The following is a 19,208-nucleotide window of genomic DNA, read 5'->3' on the forward strand; positions in this document are numbered from 1 at the left end:
AGAATTGAGCTCTGGGGTGGCTGCTCTTGAGGCCAATGTCTCTGGCAGGTGCCGGGGCGATGGCTCTCTGCGGGCGGCTATTTCCATCTGCTCCCTAGGGTAAGAGCAGGCAAATCTTGGCCAGACTTTTGCTGGCTTCCTTCGGCTCTCTGGAGCGCAGTTTACGCTGCAAGCTTCTTCCCTGCACAATTCAGGCTTTTGATTCCAGGGCAGCCTTGAGCTTTAATGTGAGTTGCTGCCCACTTCTCAATGAGGTGCCTTGGGATGGCCCCCAAAAAACCAAACACCTTGAAACAGAGCATGTCGGACTGTGTGCAAAATGAATCCAGAGTTTGCGGATTACTGTAAAATTTTGTGCAAAGCTGGGAATTGTCTGCAAAGTTGAACTGAGTTTGTTGTCTTTCGGCATTGGAGCATCTATTCCTTTGGGCTTTTTATTGTGTGTGTGCCTGTTTGAAATAACAGTCAGGTGCTCTGTGGAATGGGCATGGCTATGGGCCAGCCCAAAGAGGAAAAAATGTTAAAATCAGGAACATTCCAAACCGGCCTGCAAGTGCTAATTGATCTGATTTATGGATCAATCAGCCAACATGTTAATTGATGAGAGAATTTTTTAACTGGTAGGGATGGAAAGGGAGCATTCTTGTTTATCTTTGGATGTGATTTTGCTTCTGGTATGTTGCTGTAAGAAGAAATTGGGGAAGACTTATATTAAAGAGGTTGTTTTGTTCCAATAGTGAAGTGATAGCCTTTAGCCGTGAATCTTTAAGTCACCTCATGCTTTTTTCAGGCCTGAGGCTGAGTTGTTGCTTTTTTGTACTACACAAATCAATTACACCGAAATGTTTGTCATGCACAATAATTTCAATGTGGTTCTGGTGAAATGTGAATTTACTATTTTTAATTGATTACTGACTGGTTGTAATTATTGTTAGGCTTTATTGTATGACCATAAGCCATCACTCGTGCTGATGGCTGAGATTTAATTATCAATGTATGCAACACCACACCAAGCCTTCTTAAACAAAAAGGAAAAAGCCCCTGCCCCCAGGAGCTTACAGTCATAATTTCCACAGTGCGGGCAGATAGCGGGGGGGGGGGAGACTCAGCGTGCAGCCACAAGGGATGATGAATGCGGGCAAATGCCACTAATGTTTGTTCCAGCAGGGGATGAGTATTAAAGGCAGGATTGATTAAAGGCCGCCGATCAATCATCTGATCATTAATTGATTCAAACACTTGCCCCTGACCATTAGGGACACTTGAGAAGCGATCTGCTTGGTCTGCTGCTAGATGGAGGAGCAGTGAGGCCGTTGTTTTATTCCCAGTGAACTCGAGTGGGATGCATGTCTCTCTGCTGTGTGTCCTTGATGGGTGGAAGAATCGCTATGACTTAAGCCACTTTCTTGATGGGACCCAGGCCATTTGCAGCTGCCTCCGCAGGGCAGACGGCAGTCCTGGTTAGCAGCACTGCCAAGTCTTCCCACCCTTGGCACAGAGGGCGTCCTGGTTGGGCTCTTTCCAGGCTGCAACCATGCAAGAGTCTGCTTTGGTCCGGAGGCCCTTGTCCCTCCAGGTGGCTTTCATTGCCTTCTCACAGTCAGGATAAGGAATGGCTGGAAAGGGAAATGCTCTCTACTGTATTCCAATGTGCAAATTAGGGAATTGAATCTACTCTAGGCAAAACAGTAGATCTTATTTTGATTGATGGGTTGGTTAAGAGCTGGGATGTCAGAGATTACTCCCCCTCATAATAATATTTTGTTCTTTTTTCCCTATAGAAAGTTGCATTTGTTGCTCAACGATTATATTCTAATTCAGCAAAACTAGTGACTTCTCACCCACCCAACAGCAATGTTTATAGCCCAAATTATGTACAATTGCGTTTTAAGGTTCGGTCTTATCTAATTTCATCCTCTCCAACATGTTTCTTAATATGTTCTAACACTTCAGACTCCACTGTGGCCTTCGCATATGGGAAAACAACTTTTTATATAAACTAGATAGTCTTCTTTAAAAGATTCTAAATCTGTAACTTTTATCAGTGCTGCCAATTTTGCAATCTCTGCATATTCCAAGATTTTCACAGCCATTCTCCTTTTGAGGGTGTTCTCCTCCTTCCATTTCTGTGCACAGAGAATCCTTGCCGCTGTAGTCACATATAGAAATACTGTTGAGACTTTCTTTGCGATTTCACTGTCTAATATCCTCAGCAGGAGGTCAGATTTCCAATGGAAATGGGAGGGGGAATTGCCAATGCATGTGCGGAATCGAAATCAATCCATTTAACATAATTGGTATTCACTGTTGTCACTTCCAGCCTTCAATATGGAATTGATTTGACACTGATTCTCGCATTGCAGGGGGGTTGGGCTAGATGACCCTTGGTGTCCCTTCCAACTCTGAGATTCTGTGATTGTGTTTCCTCCCCCCATTTCCACTGTGTTTTCCTTTGCATTGGAATGAATGGGGTGTAATAATGAAACGACATCAATATAATGCAATTCTACCACCGCGGACAGCAAAACAAATAATTTAGTTTTTGGCAGAGGATGGACTGCAGCAGATGGAAACGCTGTTGCTTGCAGCAGGGGGGAATGGGAAAAGATGCTATCTTAAATTCAGAATAGCTGGGGGCGAACTTGTCTCTGTCATGCTGGAGCCCAGGGGCTGCAGCTCACCAAGAATGGATGGAAAAACGTCCCCCCACTTTGCATCTCCAGCAAGGGCTGGGAGAGAGTCCTGCCAGAAAACCTAGATTGCTGCTGCCAGTCACTGTAGACAGTACTGAGGAAGGTGGACCAATGGCTAGCCCAAGACAGGTCACCCAACCGGTCCAACAGTTCATCCAACCCAACATTATCTGATCTGACTGGCAGCAACTCTCCAGGCGTCTCAGTCTTAGCTATCACTTTTAGCAGGATAAAAAAATTCCTTCAGTAGCACCTTAAAGACCAACTAAGTTTATATTTTGGTATGAGCTTTCGTGTGCATGCACACTTCTTCAGATATCTGAAGAAGTGTGCATGCACACGAAAGCTCATACCAAAATATAAACTTAGTTGGTCTTTAAGGTGCTACTGAAGGAATTTTTTTATTTTGCTTCGACTCAGACCAACACGGCTACCTACCTGTAACTTTTAGCAGGAAATGCTATGAGAGATTGAGTCTGGGCAGGCGGCCACTGAGGGGGATGGGATGCTGAGCCAGAGGAGCTTCCCCTTTGCCTGCGCAAACTCCCCAGTGCTCATCCTTGATGTGCGCTCTGAGTGGTGCAGGGACACGCCTCCCCATGCTCCCCTTGAGCATTTGCCTCTCCCAAAAACAAGGTGCTCATCACTGCAGAGACTTAGCTCACATCTGCACCATGCACTTGAAACTCTCTTGTACCGCTTGAACAGCCAGGACTTTGCCCAAAGAATCCTGGGAAATGTAGTCCCTATCACTTTCACTAGTGCAAAAAGTCCATAGTTTGAAGAGGTGGGTTTCTTGTGCCAGGGTCCTTTAATCGTGCAAACCTGAAACTCTGCTAGGCGCTTTTTACTCTCTCCTGCGGAATGACAGTGTGGAGGCACTATAAATCAGGGTCAGGACTCAGGGAATGAGTTTGCTGTTAATTCTTCTGGGAGCCACAGACCTGGGGGCCAAATGCCTCTCTATCTGGCCCTTGGAACTGGCTGTGAGTTTTTTTGCCTGGCTGGAAAGTACCCTCGAACTCTGGTGATGATTATTGTTCGTCTGGATTGAGAATAGAGGGAGGAGAGAGTGTTTGCGAATGTACTGTATGTAGAAACCAGTCAGCTGCACAAAGGTGAAATTTACATCCATTGCCCCACCCACTTTGACCTCTGGCACTGCCCGCCACTGACACCCGCACACAGGGTCCTTGTACTGAGAAAAACGTTGGAACTCCCTGCCTATTGACGTCAGGGAGCTGCCTTCGCTGAACTCTTTCTGGTGGTTCGTAAAAACATTATTTGCTTATCAATGACTTGGATGATGGGCTTGAGGGCATCCTGAGCAAGTTTGCAGACGACACCAAACTGGGAGGGGTGGCTAATACCCCAGAGGACAGGATCACACTTCAGAATGACCTTAACAGATTAGACAACTGGGCCAAAGCAAACAAGATGAATTTTAACAAGGAGAAATGTAAGGTACTACACTTGGGCAGAAAAAAATGAAAGGCACAAATACAGGATGGGAGACACCTGGCTTGAGAGCAGTACATGTGAAAAGGATCTAGGAGTCTTGGTAGACCACAGACTTGACATGAGTCAGCAGTGTGATGCAGCAGCTAAAAAAGCCAATGCAATTCTGGGCTGCATCAATAGGAGTATAGCATCTAGATCAAGGGAAGTAATAGTACCACTGTATTCTGCTCTGGTCAGACCTCACCTGGAGTACTGTGTCCAGTTCTGGGCATCACAGTTCAAGAAGGATACTGACAAGCTGGAACGTGTCCAGAAGAGGGCAACCAAAATGGTCAAAGGCCTGGAAACGATGCCTTATGAGGAACGGCTTAGGGAGCTGGGTATGTTTAGCCTGGAGAAGAGAAGTTTAAGGGGTGATATGATAGCCTTGTTCAAATATATAAAAGGATGTCATATAGAGGAGGGAGAAAGGTTGTTTTCTGCTGCTCCAGAGAAGTGGACACAGAGCAATGGATTCAAACTACAAGAAAGAAGATTCCACCTAAATATTAGGAAGAACCTCCTGACAGCAAGAGCTGTTCGGCAGTGGAATTTGCTACCAAGGAGTGTGGTGGAGTCTCCTTCTTTGAAGGTCTTTAAGCAGAGGCTTGACAGGCATATGTCAAGAATGCTTTGGTGGTGTTTCCTGCTTGGCAGGGGGTTGGACTGGATGGCCCTTGTGGTCACTTCCAACTCTATGATTCTTTGATTCTATGAATCTTAAGCAATCCTAGCCAGGTGTATAGAAAGTTAATGTGACCTTTCACCTGCTTTAGTTTATTATTTTAACTTTTTTAATGTCTGAAGTTTTTGTTGTTAATTTTTCATAATGAAATGTTTGTTGTTTTATCTTTCTTTTGCAAAGCACTTTTTTTCTTTTCCTTCCTTCCTTCCTTCCTTCCTTCCTTCCTTCCTTCCTTCCTTCCTTCCTTCCTTCCTCTTTCTTTCTTTATTTTCTCGGAAATAAATGAATAAATGCTGCCTCCTCTTGCAATGTAGGGCAATTTATTGCAATGCCCCAAAATACTGTTTGTCACTTTAATTTTTGTTATTTGCTGTAACGGAGGGGGAAAGCACTACTCTCCCTTATTTTGTGTCTCCTCCAGAAGCTGAGCTGAAGGCTGAGGAGGGAACCCCAGTTGCCAAACACCCCGTGTCCGAGGAGGCTCCCCTGGGAGGAGAGCAGAGGATGGAGAAGGACGGAGGGTCTTGCAGCACCCCCGGCACAGAAGGGGGAGGAGAAGCGCCTGCCGTGGGCCTGGAGGCGCCGAGAGAAGGAGCGGAAGCCGGGCCTGAAGAGCCAAGCCACGCCAAGGCAGTGGAAGAGAGCCATACGCAGCCTGGAGTGCCAAGCCACGCCACTGTGGCAGGAGGGGAAGGAAGCCACGAAAGCCGGCCAAGCGCCCAGCAGAAGCACCTTGAACTTCAGCAGAGCCTCAGCTGCCCAGCACACCTGCCCAGGTAATGCTTCTCTCTCGTACAGCCTCAGTTAATGCATTGATGTATAAAAATATTGGTTTGTAAAAAAATTATCAAAGCGGTTTGCAGCAATGAAACCATAAAAAAGTTTAAAGCAGACATTGTTTTATTTTATCGTTTTCACTTATTTGCAAGAAGCAACAATCAATATTCAATGATGCCCACCAGCAGCAGCTATAAAAGCACCAAAGGTCTCTTTAATTTCATTTAACTTTTAAGTGATTTCAGTTTTTAAGACAAAGGTATCATTCCACAAGTTGCCACATGTCCTCAGAGGCTGATAACCATGTTCTATCCATGTTGAATATGTAATAAAACCATACCTGGGGTAGCTCAGTCAGTAGAGCCTGCTAATCTCAAGGTTGTGGGTTTGAGCCTCACGTTGGTCAAAGAATTCCTGTATTACAGGGGGTTTGACTAGATGACCACTCTGGTTCTTTTTTTGGAATGCAGTGATGTTATTCATAATTGCCTGGCAGAATAGAAAAGTTTTCAGCAGGCCTTTAGAAGTTGGCACAGAAGACACATGCTAATTCTCTAGTGGCAGAGAGTTCCACAGGGCTGTGATGATGGGACTAAAGATGTGGTTTCTTGCTGTTGCCAAGTGAGTCTCACCAACTTGGGGAGCGACACTCCTGAAAATGATCTCAGCACTTGAGATCAGAAACTGGGACGGCTTCTGTAAATCCGGGACTGTCCCTGGAAAATAGGGACACTTGGAGGGTCTGAGTGTGTGCTGCAAATCTCAGCTGGGTAGACATCAAATGACGCCGAAAGTTGGAACGATCAAGACAGAAAAAAGGAAGTCTTTCTTCACACAGCACAGGGTTAAACGGTGGAACTCACTGCCACAGGAGGCAGGAATGGATGAGTTTAAAAGAGGATTAGACAAATTCAAGGAGGAGAAGAGGGAACCCAACTACTCTCAGCAGCCAGAAGCATCATAGCCAGTCCCACTGGCAAGACCTGTCAGGAGTAAGTATGGACCAATGGTATCTAATTTGTTGTTTTTTAGTCATTTAGTCGTGTCCGACTCTTCGTGACCCCATGGACCAGAGCACGCCAGGCACTCCTGTCTTGCACTGCCTCCCGCAATTTGGTCAAACTCATGGTAGTAGCTTCGAGAACACTGTCCAACCATCTTGTTCTCTGACGTCCCCTTCTCCTAGTGCCCTCAATCTTTCCCAGCATCAGGGTCTTTTCCAAGGATTCTTCTCTTCTCATGAGGTGGCCAAAGTATTGGAGCCTCAGCTTCAGGATCTGTCCTTCCAGTGAGCACTCAGGGCTGATTTCCTTCAGAATGGATAGGTTTGATCTTCTTGCAGTCCATGGGACTCTCAAGAGTCTCCTCCAGCACCATAATTCAAAAGCATCAATTCTTCGGCGATCAGCCTTCTTTATGGTCCAGCTCTCACTTCCATCACTACTGGGAAAACCATAGCTTTAACTATACGGACCTTTGTAGGCAAGGTGATGTCTCTGCTTTTTAAGATGCTGTCTAGGTTTGTCATTGCTTTTCTCCCAAGAAGCAGGCCTCTTTTAATTTCGTGACTGCTGTCACCATCTGCAGTGATCAAGGAGCCCAAGAAAGTAAAATCTCTCACTGCCTCCATTTCTTCCCCTTCTATTTGCCAGGTGGTGATGGGACCAGTGGCCATGATCTTGGTTTTTTTTGATGTTGAGCTTCAGACCATATTTTGCGCTCTCCTCTTTCACCCTCATTAAAAGGTTCTTTAATTCCTCCTCACTTTCTGCCACCAAGGTTGTGTCATCTGCATACCTGAGGTTGTTGATATGGTATCTAATAGTATGGGGAAAAATAAGCAACAAACTGAAATTGACACAGGGACAAATAGAAGAAGATGCCTTCATCCCAGTATGGCTACCCCTTTATCACATACACAGCCCAACAAGATAACAACAAGAACTCGTCAACAGCGTGCGAATCGATGTGGCTAACCTGATCCAAAAACACACACCCCACGCACACACAAAAACAAACTTCACTACAGCCAACCAAAGACAAGAAGGAATACAACAAGTGAATAGTGAAGAGAACCCACACAAGTGATGCTGACACAAACCCCCACACCTACACAAAGTAGAATAATAGAAATATTGCCCCACCCCACTCACCATTCCCCCCATCTTTCCTCCTTTTCTTCCTAACCTAACATTATATGTAACACTAAAAAATTAATAATAACAATAATAATAATAATAAAGAGGAGGAGGAGAGGCTATCGAAGCTGTGCTCTGCATCCACAGTCAGAGGCAAGCAATGTTTCTGAATCCCAGTTGCTGGAAACCACAGGAGGGGAAGAGGGGTCTTGTGTTCAAATTCTGCTTGTGGGCTTCCCATAGTGGGCATTTGGTTGGCCAAAGTGAGAACAGGAGGCTGGTTCTTTTATGTTCTTATCTTCTGACATTTCAGCCTAGCAGATATTCCGGAAGAGGCTGTGCCTGATCTCAAGGAGCCGACTCCTCAAGAACCGGCTGCTCCCACCCACAAAGCGGACCCGCCACCCCCTGGGGAAGCCAAGGAGGCCCCTGGTTTGGCGCAGGCCCCGGCGGCAGAGCAACCGGGCCCAGCTGATCAAGGAGAAAGGACCTTGGCCGAACCCGCTCCCTTAGTCCCAGGGGGCACAACTCAGGGTGCTGGTGAGCCCAGCGTGTCAGCAGAGCAGCCGCCATCGGGAGAAAGCGAGACCGCAGCAACCCCGGCAGAGGTTCCAGATACCCCAACCAGCCCATACCTCACTCCGGACTTTGGCAAAGAGGACCCGTTCCTGATTTTGGGTAAGGCCATCAAGGCCAGACAAATGGGGGCCAGAACAACTCTTTTTTTAAAAAAAGGAAGGAAGGAAATGTAAGTTGTCCATCCTTTAGGCACTATAACAGACGTCAGCTGCAGGAAACAGGTTGTCGGTGAAAGCGTTTCGACTACGTTCCTGCAGAGATCAAAGCACATTGTGCGCATCGTCCTGCAGAGGCTGTTCGTTTCTTCAGAGGAGAACGTGCAACGCCTTTCCCTAAGGTGGCGTACGGGAGCAGCCCATCCTGTTTTGCCGCCTGAGGCGGAACAGGAAGGTGTGCTGCCTCTCCCCGCCGAAGTCTCACTTCCTGGGGTCGTTCAGTGACAACCAGTGAGATCTCATAGAAACAGTCTCCCCATGACTCTGGGGGCGGGCGGGGTGCCGCAGGGGTGCCACCCTGTGGGATTCCACCCCCCAAGGCTGCTTCTTCAGCCTGCCAAATGGGTGGGCCGGCCCTGGTTGTGCAAAGGGATGCATTTTCGCCACCGTCCCAGTAGTTCCCTACAGCAAACTGTTGCTTGAAAACAAAGCACTTTGCACAGGTTAAAATACTAAAACGGATAATAATAATAATAATAATAATAATAATAATAATAATTTATTATTTATACCCCGCCCATCTGGCCGGGTTCCCCCAGCCACTCTGGGCGGCTTCCAACAAAACAGAAATTCTAAAATACAGAAATCCATCAAACATTAAAATACAGAAATCCATCACACATTAAAAGCTTCCCTAAACAGGGAATTAAAACTCACATCACCTGGTGGGATGCCTCAGCTCCTTGAGTGTTTGCCCGACAGGTGGCCCTCATTTGGCTCAGGGGTGCCCTGTTGCCGACCACCACGGCCTCATAGGATCTCCTGAGCAGCTGGTGCCTTTGGCTGTGGTTTTGCTGAGCCCCAGAGCTTGGAGTTTGCAGGGCAGGAGGAAAGTTTGCCCTCGACTCCCTCTCTGGCATGCAGAGAGAAGCTCCTTTCCATGAGATAAGCAGGCTGGCAGAGCGAGGGACCTGGCGCATCGCAGCATCAGGTGTTGTTGTGATCGCTCTCCCCGCTGTGACAGACGGGACAGTGTGTCCTGTGGCCAGGTGACCTTGCCATGGGGTCGGGAGGGAGGGTGGGGTGTATGCAAGGCAAAATGTGGCAAGTGGGTGAGGTTAAGCTGCAAGGGGCAGAGGGAAGTGGGATAGGGCATCAATGGAGGGGGGGGCTATTGTGTGTCAGGGTGTGTGCTGTCTTTTGGGGAGGCGATCACCAGGCGGGTTTTGTCCTGGGCTGAGCATTTGCTAGGCACCTGCAGTTTCCTTGTGCCAAGGAATCTGCAGAATGCAATGCCTTCAATCTTCAAGTCAAATGAAACAACTGGATCTCAAGTTTCTGGTCCTTATGAAAAGAAATGTTTGAAGGCCCAGTGAAAGTGCAGGGGAGTTCAGGCAGACAGTGCCGTGTTGTCCTCTCCTCCTTTTGTTTCTCGCGGAGACCTCAGGATCTGAACCAGGATGTGTTGTGACTGAGGCCAGTGTCTCAGGGGTGGGTCATAATTTAGTGATGGAGCATGCACAGAAAGCCCCATTCCCTGGCGTCTCCAGGAAGGCCTGGGACAGCCTAGAGAGCCGTTGCAAGGCAGGATAAATCTGAGATGGACTGACTTCAAGCTTGCAGGATCTGTTTTGCTCTTACCTAGAACTTCTGAGCTCCACCAGTAAGTGCAAAATATTGCCTTTGCATGGGTAAGGATAAAGGAGCAGAGTGCATCCGCATGCATTTTCAGCCCAGTAATTAGTTTGCAGCACTAAAACTGAACCCTCAGTCCTTTCTCACACAAAATTAATTCCTGATTTGTCCCCAAAGTTTCTTTGCTTCGGCAGGGAAGGGCAGGGAGCTGTGAGGGATGCTGTTGCTGTTGTTTAACAACCTGGGAAATGAAAATTGATGGTTGTTTAGTACAGCATTCTGCACTTGGGGTCCTGAGATATTGTTGGACTACAAGTCCCATAGTCCCGCTCATTTGCCGACTTGGCTGGGGATGATGGGAGTTGTAGTCCTACAATGTCTGAGGCCCCAAGGTTGGAGAACACAGATCTAGTATGATGCAGATATTGACCAGTAAATCCCCATCTACCTTCTGCCCACGCCTGGTAGAGATAATACTGAACTGAGTGTGCCAGTGGCAGGGCCAGAATTAGGGTGGATGAGGCCCTAAGCTACTGAAGGTAATGTGACCCTTTATACGTCCAGCTGTCCTTTGTCCACAACAAATTGTCACACTGTCTTTTGTGTTGAATATATGCTATATGGTAATTTGTGGACCTAATAGGTATCTAAAGCCATTTGCACATAACAAAATATGCATTTCATCAAAGTAATTGCTGAACTGAAATACAATTAAGAAGTATATTAATAGTGAAATAATTATTAAGCTCTAACATAAAATGATTGGGGGCCCATGACTTACATCATAGGAGCTTACACAACACAAAACACTGTTGCTGTGTGTAGGTTTTATTTTATTTGTTTTTCATCTTATATTTCGGAAATGCACATCCAATTCCCCCCCTTTAATTTCTTTGGGGGTCGCCAAGAGAGTGGGGCCCTAAGCTAGAGCTTGTTTAGCTTATATGTAAATCCGGTACTGGCCAGTGGCCTCACTCAGTATAACATACCACCTCTTGTGGTTGTGACCAGCGCCGTGCTGTGCAGCTGTGGGTGTGTGCAGTATCTGGTACAGAACTTCCTATGCCCAGCACCTTAAGCTTTTAAGGAAATTAAAGTTTCTAGCCCTCGTGACTGTAAAGATAGGCTTAGAAGAATGTGGGTCATGTCTCTGGTGAAATCTCACTAATGCAGAGGGAAAGGGTGCCATATTTGCTGCGTAAGGACCGTGCAGCACAGGGTTAAACTGTGGAACTCCCTGCCACAGGAGGCAGCCATGGCTAGTGACCTAGAGGGCCTGAAAAGAAGGTTAGACAAATTCATGAAGGAGAGGGCTGTCGATGTCCACTAGCCAGTGGTCTTACTCCGCAGCTGGAGGTGGCAATGGTTTGGCATTCCAGGTGCTGGAAAACCCAGGAGGTTGACGGCTCTTGTTCTCGGGTGAGCCGCATGCTGGCTTCCCATTAGAATCATAGAATTCTAGAATCTTTTTTTTCTTTTTGAAATATATTTATTGATTTTATAAAATTGAAAAATACATAAAATACAAAAAGCACATAAAACATAAAAGAATAGAAAATACCGAAAAAAATACAAAAAGAAACCATATTTATCGTACATAAATCCTAACATTGTTGACTTCCTCATATCCCTCCTAACTGCGTTTCATTATATATCATCCTTAGTAATTTCTATATCATACTTCAATCCTCTTATTTTTTCCTCAATAAACGTAATTTAGTTCTTTTAATGTTACCTTAAGAAACATTTCAATTCTTATTTAACACTTATATCTAAATCTAAATATACTATAATACCTCTACCAAACCACCTCTACAACCTCCATGTACTTCCAAATCTTATACTGTATTAGACGTTCCCAATATTGCAATTATTTCTTATATAAACTTTAAATTTCTTCCAATCTTCTTCCACCGACTCTTCCCTCTGGTCACGTAGTCTCCCGGTCAGTCCAGCCAGTTCCATAAATTCGATCATCTTCATCTGCCATTCATCCACTGTTGGTATATCTTCGCTCTTCCAGTTCTTAGCTAATAAAATTCTCGCTGCTGTTGTGGCATGCAGAAAAGAATTCTAGAATCATTTATTCTTCCCAACACCCCTACGAGGAAGGGTAGGTTGAGCGAGGCAGGGACCGGCTCAAGGTCACGGAGTGAGCTTCACGGCCGAGCGAGGGATTCAAATCCTGGTTTGCCAGGTCCTAGTCCGACACTCTAACCACTATGCGACACTGCCTCTCCACTTCAGATTCTAAGTAAACCGTAGAATTGGAGAGTAGGAAGGGAAACACAAAATGAGAACACAAAATGCATAATAAAACAAAGAGACGGAAGGAGGGGACCCCAAGAGTCATCTAGTCCAACCCCCTTTAATGCAAGAATCTCAGCTGAAGCATCCATGGCAGATGGCCATCTGACCTCTGCTTAATACATTGGTGCATCTGTCTGGCCCCTGTGAGACCAAGATGCTGGACTAGCGGACCCAGCAGGCGCTTCTATTCTCACTCCCAGCCTAAACACTGGAAATGGAGAGAATGATTTGCCCAGTTTCTGCGCAATTCCAGCTGACCTTCCCCAGAGAGATCTCTTTTTCCTCATTGCCTAATGAGCCGAATCTTGCCTTCCTTTTTTCCTGCATAGTTACCATCCATGCATTGGCATCTGAATGTGTGCAAATACTAAACTAGGTGCCGTGTCTGTAGGGCAGCTTCCAGTACTTTTAGGAACATACGAATCTGCCTTGTACTGAGCCAGACTTTGTAGTCCACGCAGCTCAATGTTGTCTACACTAACTCCCTGTGGCTCCGCAGGGTTTCATACAGGGGACCCTCCCAGGCCTGCTGGGAAATGCCAGCGAGGATTGAACCCGGAATCTCCTGCCCCTGCCACTGAGCTTCAGGCTTTCTCCCTGAGGAGCACCTGGATTCATAGATTCATAGAATTGTAGAGTTGGAACTAGAAGATCCCCAGGGGTCATCTGGTTCAACCCCCTACAATGGACGCAGGTGGCGCTGTGGTCTAAACCACTGAGTCTCTTGGGCTTGCTGATCGGAAGGTCGGCGGTTTGAATCCCCACGGCGGAGTGAGCTCCTGTTGCTCTGTCCCAGCTCCTGCCAGCCTAGCAGTTCAAAAGCATGCCAGTGCAAGTAGATAAATAGGTGACGGGAAGATAAAGGGTGTTTCCGTGCGCTCTGGCACTCCTCACGGTCCTCCAAGCGCCAGGACTGTAGCTGTTTAGTCCTGCTGGTCACATGACCCAGAAGTCTGTCTGTGGACGAACACCAGCTCCCTCGGCCTGAAACCCAGGGCCGGCTCTAGGTAGACCCCCGGTGGCGCAGGGCACCACGGTGCCGGCCCGCCCGGTCTGCCGGTTCGACAACCACACTGTGCCTGCCTGCCCGCCGCGCTGTGCGCTGCTCCTGCCCGCCACGCTGGGAAACGGGGCAGGGGGCGCCGGAGGGATCCGTTGCTCCACGGCGCCAGGGGCGCTTAAGACGGCCCTGCCTGAAAGCGAGATGAGTGCCGCAACCTCAGAGTCACCTTTGACTGGACCTAACCGTCCAGGATCCTAGTCCAGCCCCCTACAAAGCCCCTAGGGCAGATGATCATCCAACCTTTGTTTAAAGACCTCCAAGGAAGGAGTGTCCACAACCTGCAGCCTAGCTCAAGCCAAGCAGCATCTTGAGGAGGGGAGCGGTTTCGACTGATAAAACAGCAGGAAGACCTTGGGTTGCCCGTGGCCAAGATTGTTTTGGCCCCGGCCTGGATACGTCTTGGAGCAAAGATGAAACCCCTTTATGCTACTTGGCAAGGCAAGGCTCCGTCCCTCTTGCGGCTGCCCAGAGGCACCATCGCCATTTCGCCAGTAGGGGTCGCCCTCTGCACATGCCTTGGGGAAGCGCTGCTGCATACAGAATTGTCGCCATCAGCTGTGGCTCTTGGCCATGGCAATTTCCATCAGCGGCTGGGCTGTTTGCAGCACTGAAGTCCCCCGGGGTCCCCCGGGGTCGCAAACCTGGCCAGGGTGTGTGGAGGTCCTGGGCTGCCCAGAGGACAAGAACCGCTCCCCCTCTCAGCCTCATCGATGTGGCTCTAAGCAAAGCTGAGCAAGATGTTTGGCACCAGTTTGGCTGCAGGAGTTGCAGGAAGGAGCAGCCTCTGGATTTGTGAAGGGTTTCCTTAAACTTTCCTTCTCCAGAAAATGTCCCACAAGGCAGCGGGTATGGATTTTCCATGGGGCTTACTTTCATTTTTTAAAAAATAATAATCATAATCATAATTTTCACTTGGTTTTACAAATTTATTCACATTCAAAATCACAAATGAAAAAAATTACAACAATATTCTTCTGAATCTTTAGACTTCCCTCCATGGGTTCTTTAGTTAACTTTTTCAAACTGCATATTGTAAATCACTCTTAACTTTTCAGTTCTCCATTGTGTCCAAAGTCTATGTAACATTACAAGAGTTATTTCAAACCTGCTAAAGAGTTCAAATGTTTACAGTGGTCTCTCAAGTATAATATAAATTTCCCCCATTCTTTATTGAAGTTTTGATCCTACTGGCTTCTCATTTTCCTGGTCATTCTTGCCACCTCTGCATAGTCCATCAGCTTATTCTGCCATTCGCCTCTGGTAGGGACCCTCGTTGTCTTTCCAACTCTGGGCAACCCACGTACATACACAGCCTTTTCTGCTCCTTCATATCTCTGCACCTACAATTCCTAACCAAAAGGCTTCTGGTTTTTTTTTTTTGTACTTTCAAAGCCTTTCTCATGAATGGGTATAGTCACAAGGCAGCGGAAGGAACAGAAAGAAAACCAGAGTTTTCCTTCTCCTAGGTGAATGAGCCCCACCTGCCCCTCTCTTCCTTCTATGGCCAACTTTCAAGAGACTGAGATCTCTTCCCACTATAAAATGACTGGCAGTGATCTACCAAAGTTGTTGAGCTTTTATTGGGGGGGGGGTCCGCAATCTACCGTGATCTACCACATACCCCCCGCGATCTACCAGTAAATCATGACCTACCTATTGGGTCGCGGGTGTTGCTGTGGGTTAAACCACTGAGCCTAGGGCTTCCCGATCAGAAGGTCGGCGGTTCGAATCCCTGTGACGGGGTGAGCTCCCGTTGCTTGGTCCCTGCTCCTGCCAACCCAGCATTTCGAAAGCACGTCAAAATGCAAGTAGATAAATAGGTACCGCTCCGATGGTAAGGTAAACGGTGTTTCCGTGTGCTGCTCTGGTTCGCCAGAAGCGGCTTTGTCATGCTGGCCACATGACCTGGAAGCTATACGCCGGCTCCCTCGGCCAGTAAAATGAGATGAGCGCCGCAACCCCAGAGTTGGTCACAACTGGACCTAATGGTCAGGGGTCCGACTCTGGGGTTGTGCGCCCATCTCGCATTATTGGCCGAGGGAGCCGGCGTATAGCTTTCAGGTCATGTGGCCAGCATGACAAAGCCGCTTCTGGCAAACCAGAGCAGCACACGGAAACGCCGTTTACCTTACCATCGGAGCGGTACCTATTTATCTACTTGCATTTTGACGTGCTTTCGAACTGCTAGGTTGGCAGGAGCTGGGACCGAGCAATGGGAGCTCACCCCGTCACAGGCATTCGAACTGCCGACCTTCTGATCAGCAAGCCCTAGGCTCAGTGGTTTAACCCACAGCGCCACCTGGGTCCCCTTTACCTTTACCAATTGGACGTCCCTGCTCTATGGCACATGCGGAAACTGCCTTCTTGACCACTGTCCCCACTCTTGATCTCGTCCGCTCCCTCTGCCGAGTCTGTCTTCACTTACCGAGGGTTAGAGACCCATCGGCTACCCTCGCCTTATTTCACTGGCCAGTTGAAGCTGTTTCCTGGGGTGTGACCACCTTTGCATGTCGACAGTTTCTAGGAGCCACGGACGAGAGCTGGGTGCAGGGTGGCAGCCCCAGGTGGACGAATGAATCAACCCAGTGGTTTTTGTTTTGTTTTGTTTTAACCCCTGCCCCTCTCTTCCAGATGACACTCCTCCTCCACCTGCTCCCTTCACCCACCGCATCGTCCAGCTGAGGACGGCAGAGTTCAAAGACACCTACAGCATCAACACCAAGGAGATGCTGGGAGGGTAAGCCCTGGCCGGGGGTGGGAAGGGAGAGGGTGCCAAACCATAGCTCTTCCAGCGACAGAATTGTGACTGATTTCCGATTTCCTGACGGTTTGCAGCGATATGGATATTATTTCTGAAATTATGCACATAACAGAAAACACAGCAGCCACAGTTAAGATTGGTGTTTGTAAATAAAAAAAGAATGCTGCAACATTTTAGGAAGTGCAGAATATTGAAGAAAACACAGTCACCCACCTGCAAACCCAACCCTCTTAAGCAATAAGTAAGCAACAGACCAGGCGCTGTGGTTAAACCACTGAGCCTAGGGCTTGCTGATCAGAAGGTCGGCGGTTCGAATCCCTGTGACGGGGTGAGCCCCCGTTGCTTGGTCCCAGCTCCTGCCAACCTAGTAGTTCGAAAGCATGTCAAAGTGCAAGTAGATAAATAGGTACCACTACAGCGGGAAGGTAAACGGCGTTTCCGTGTGCTGCTCTGGTTCGCCAGAAGCGGCTTTGTCATGCTGGCCACATGACCTGGAAGCTATACGCCGGCTCCCTCGGCCAATAATGCGAGATGAGCGTGCAACCCCAGAGTCGGTCACGACTAGACCTAGTGGTCAGGGGTCCCTTTACCTTTAGATCAATAAAGTATTGCCTTAAAGCAGGCATGTCCAACAGGTTGATCGCGGTATCAAGTTTAGCGAATGCCTTAGTGTTCAATTTAGATCTTTTTTTTGGGGGGGAAGCTCAGCAACTTTGGGCAACCCCCCCCCAAAAGCTCAACAACAGGCTTCTTTAGCCCTGGCCCTCCAGATGTTTTGAGACTACAATTCCCATCATCCCTGACCACTGGTCCTGCTAGCTAGGGATCATGGGATTTGTAGGCCTAAAAACGTCTGGAGGGCCAAAGTTGAGGAAGCCTGCTCAACAACTCCTGGCAATGACAATGGGTAGATCACAGCCAGTCTTTTAATACTGTGAGTAGATCACAGTCTCTTGGGAGTTGGATGTGCCGGGAACACTTAGTTCATGGATATGTAGCTCAGTTGGTTAGAGGATGGTGTTGATAACGCCAAGGTCGCAAGTTTGATCCCCGTATGGGGCAGCTGCCCATCCCTGCATTGCAGGGGGTTGGACTGGATGACCCTCAGGGTCCCTTCCAATTCTATGATTCGCAACATCATCAAAGCGAGAAGTCAGGTCATTTGTTATTCAGCTCTAGAAATCCCCATTACTTTCTCATGCTTGCACTCTTGGGTTGGGGCAACTGGCTGAAATGTTTTGAAATGTTTTAAACGGTTCTAAATTTGGTTTCTGTCGGGCCGATGTTGCTTGAATGTTTAGTTGGGGTTGGCGGTTATTTTGATATAACTGTAAGCTGTTTATTATTGTTATCATTGTTGGTGGTGGTTTCTATTGATTTATTGGTTGGTTGGTTGGTTGGTTTGTTGCTCGTATAGGATATTTTGTTTTTAAATGTTTGATGCTTTTTGTGTTTTTATGTATGTTGTAAGCCACCCAGAGTGGCTGAGGAAACCCAGCAAGATGGGCGGGATTTAAATTAAAATACAATTATTATTATTATTATTATTATTATTATTATTATTATCATTATTAATTCTGTGAAAGAACTGTAATGAAAGGTTTGTTGTTACCAAGCCATCATTGCACACAGTGCCTGAATGCAGTTTTAAAAGGCAAAAGGGTCTTTGCCCCAAGGAGTTTACAATCCAGAAAGATAATTGGTGGTGGTGGTGAAACAGACAGAGGCAAGTGGGGGTGAGGGGAGGAAGGGATGAATGTAGGCAAATGCCGTCATCCGTTCTTAAACGTTTGTTGCAGTTGGTGATGAGGCTTCCTGGAAAAAGTGAGCTTTTTAGTGCTTTGGAGGAACGTTGGAAAGATTTCATAATTCTCACGGCCTGCCTTTCTCTTTCCCTCCACAGGGGGAAGTTTGGAGAAGTCCGTACGTGTGCATTGAAGGAGACGGGCCTCAAGCTGGCCGTAAAAATTATTAAGAAGCAGGGGCCGAAAGACAGGGTAGGTTCCCCCCCCCTCTCCCCACTGGTGTTCAGTGTGCTGCAACATGTAGCAATGCGCGGCAACACCTTTTCTGCACCAGTCTTTGTGGCAGGTTTTCCTGCACGGCTGCTGTGCAAAGTTTAGTTCAGGTTTGTTAAACCCATTCATCATTTTGTCCAACCGAAATGAGGCTCAAAGCGACGGGCGAGAGAGGTAAAGTTGCAAAATACAGTGGTACCTCTACTTACGAATAACTCTACTTACGAATGTTTCTACTTACGAACGGAGCTCCGTCCGCCATCTTGGATGCAGTTTAGATAGGATTTTTTCTACTTACGAATTTTTAGATAGGGTTGCTTCTACTTACGGATTTTTTCTCCCAATGCATTCCTATGGGATTCGACTGACAATTTTTTTCGACTTACAAATGTGCGTTCGGAACGCATTAAATTCGTAAGTAGAGGTACCACTGTAATGTAAGAACAGTGCAAATTTACTAAAGTGATGATGCCCAGCTAAAGTGTTTTGTCAGAGCTTGTGCAACAGAGCCTAGCCTATTCCTCCTCATGCCCTGGGCATTTCCCAAACCTGCTCCGGAGGGTTGGGGGAACCCCTAGAACAGGTTTGGGGGGAAGAGAGGGGAAACTCTGTTGTACAAGAAGAAATCCTTGCACTGACAGGCCATGTAGGTTGGATAGCACCCATGGGCTCTGCATAGGTGGCAGCGTGGCAGAGGCGTCTATCCTGAAGCCCATCCTTTGCCAGCCTGGTGCCCTTCCTAATTTTTGTACTGCAACTCAGTCTCAGCTGGTTGAAGCTGTGTTCCAAAACTGTGACATTGGTGGGGGCTGATGGGAGTTGTGGTTCAAAATGTCTGGAGGGTACCAGCCTGGCAAAGGCTCCCATAGCCAGCCTCCATTCGGCGCTGACCAA

The 19,208-nt window shown here is 47.5% G+C and overlaps 1 protein-coding gene across 5 annotated transcripts in view; it reads left to right on the forward strand.

Moving 5' to 3' along the window:
* MYLK2 (myosin light chain kinase 2) overlaps window positions 1-19,208 on the forward strand; it is a 28,102-nt gene that overhangs the window by 583 nt on the left and 8,311 nt on the right. For 3 of the 5 annotated variants that reach the window (XM_035122881.3, XM_035122878.3, XM_035122879.3), the window contains exons 2-5: window positions 5,300-5,654; window positions 8,107-8,471; window positions 16,167-16,272; window positions 18,200-18,293. In XM_035122881.3, coding sequence (XP_034978772.2) covers window positions 5,383-5,654; window positions 8,107-8,471; window positions 16,167-16,272; window positions 18,200-18,293 — 837 coding nt within the window. In that variant the 5' untranslated portion in view covers window positions 5,300-5,382. Of the gene's footprint in view, window positions 1-3,423; window positions 4,153-5,299; window positions 5,655-8,106; window positions 8,472-16,166; window positions 16,273-18,199; window positions 18,294-19,208 lie in introns of those variants that run through there. The other 2 variants (XM_035122880.3, XM_088673504.1) reach the window with 2 other exon arrangements.

The sequence above is a fragment of the Zootoca vivipara genome, chromosome 7, assembly GCF_965207765.1.
Source record: "Zootoca vivipara chromosome 7, rZooViv2.hap1.1, whole genome shotgun sequence".
Taxonomy (NCBI): domain Eukaryota; kingdom Metazoa; phylum Chordata; class Lepidosauria; order Squamata; family Lacertidae; genus Zootoca; species Zootoca vivipara.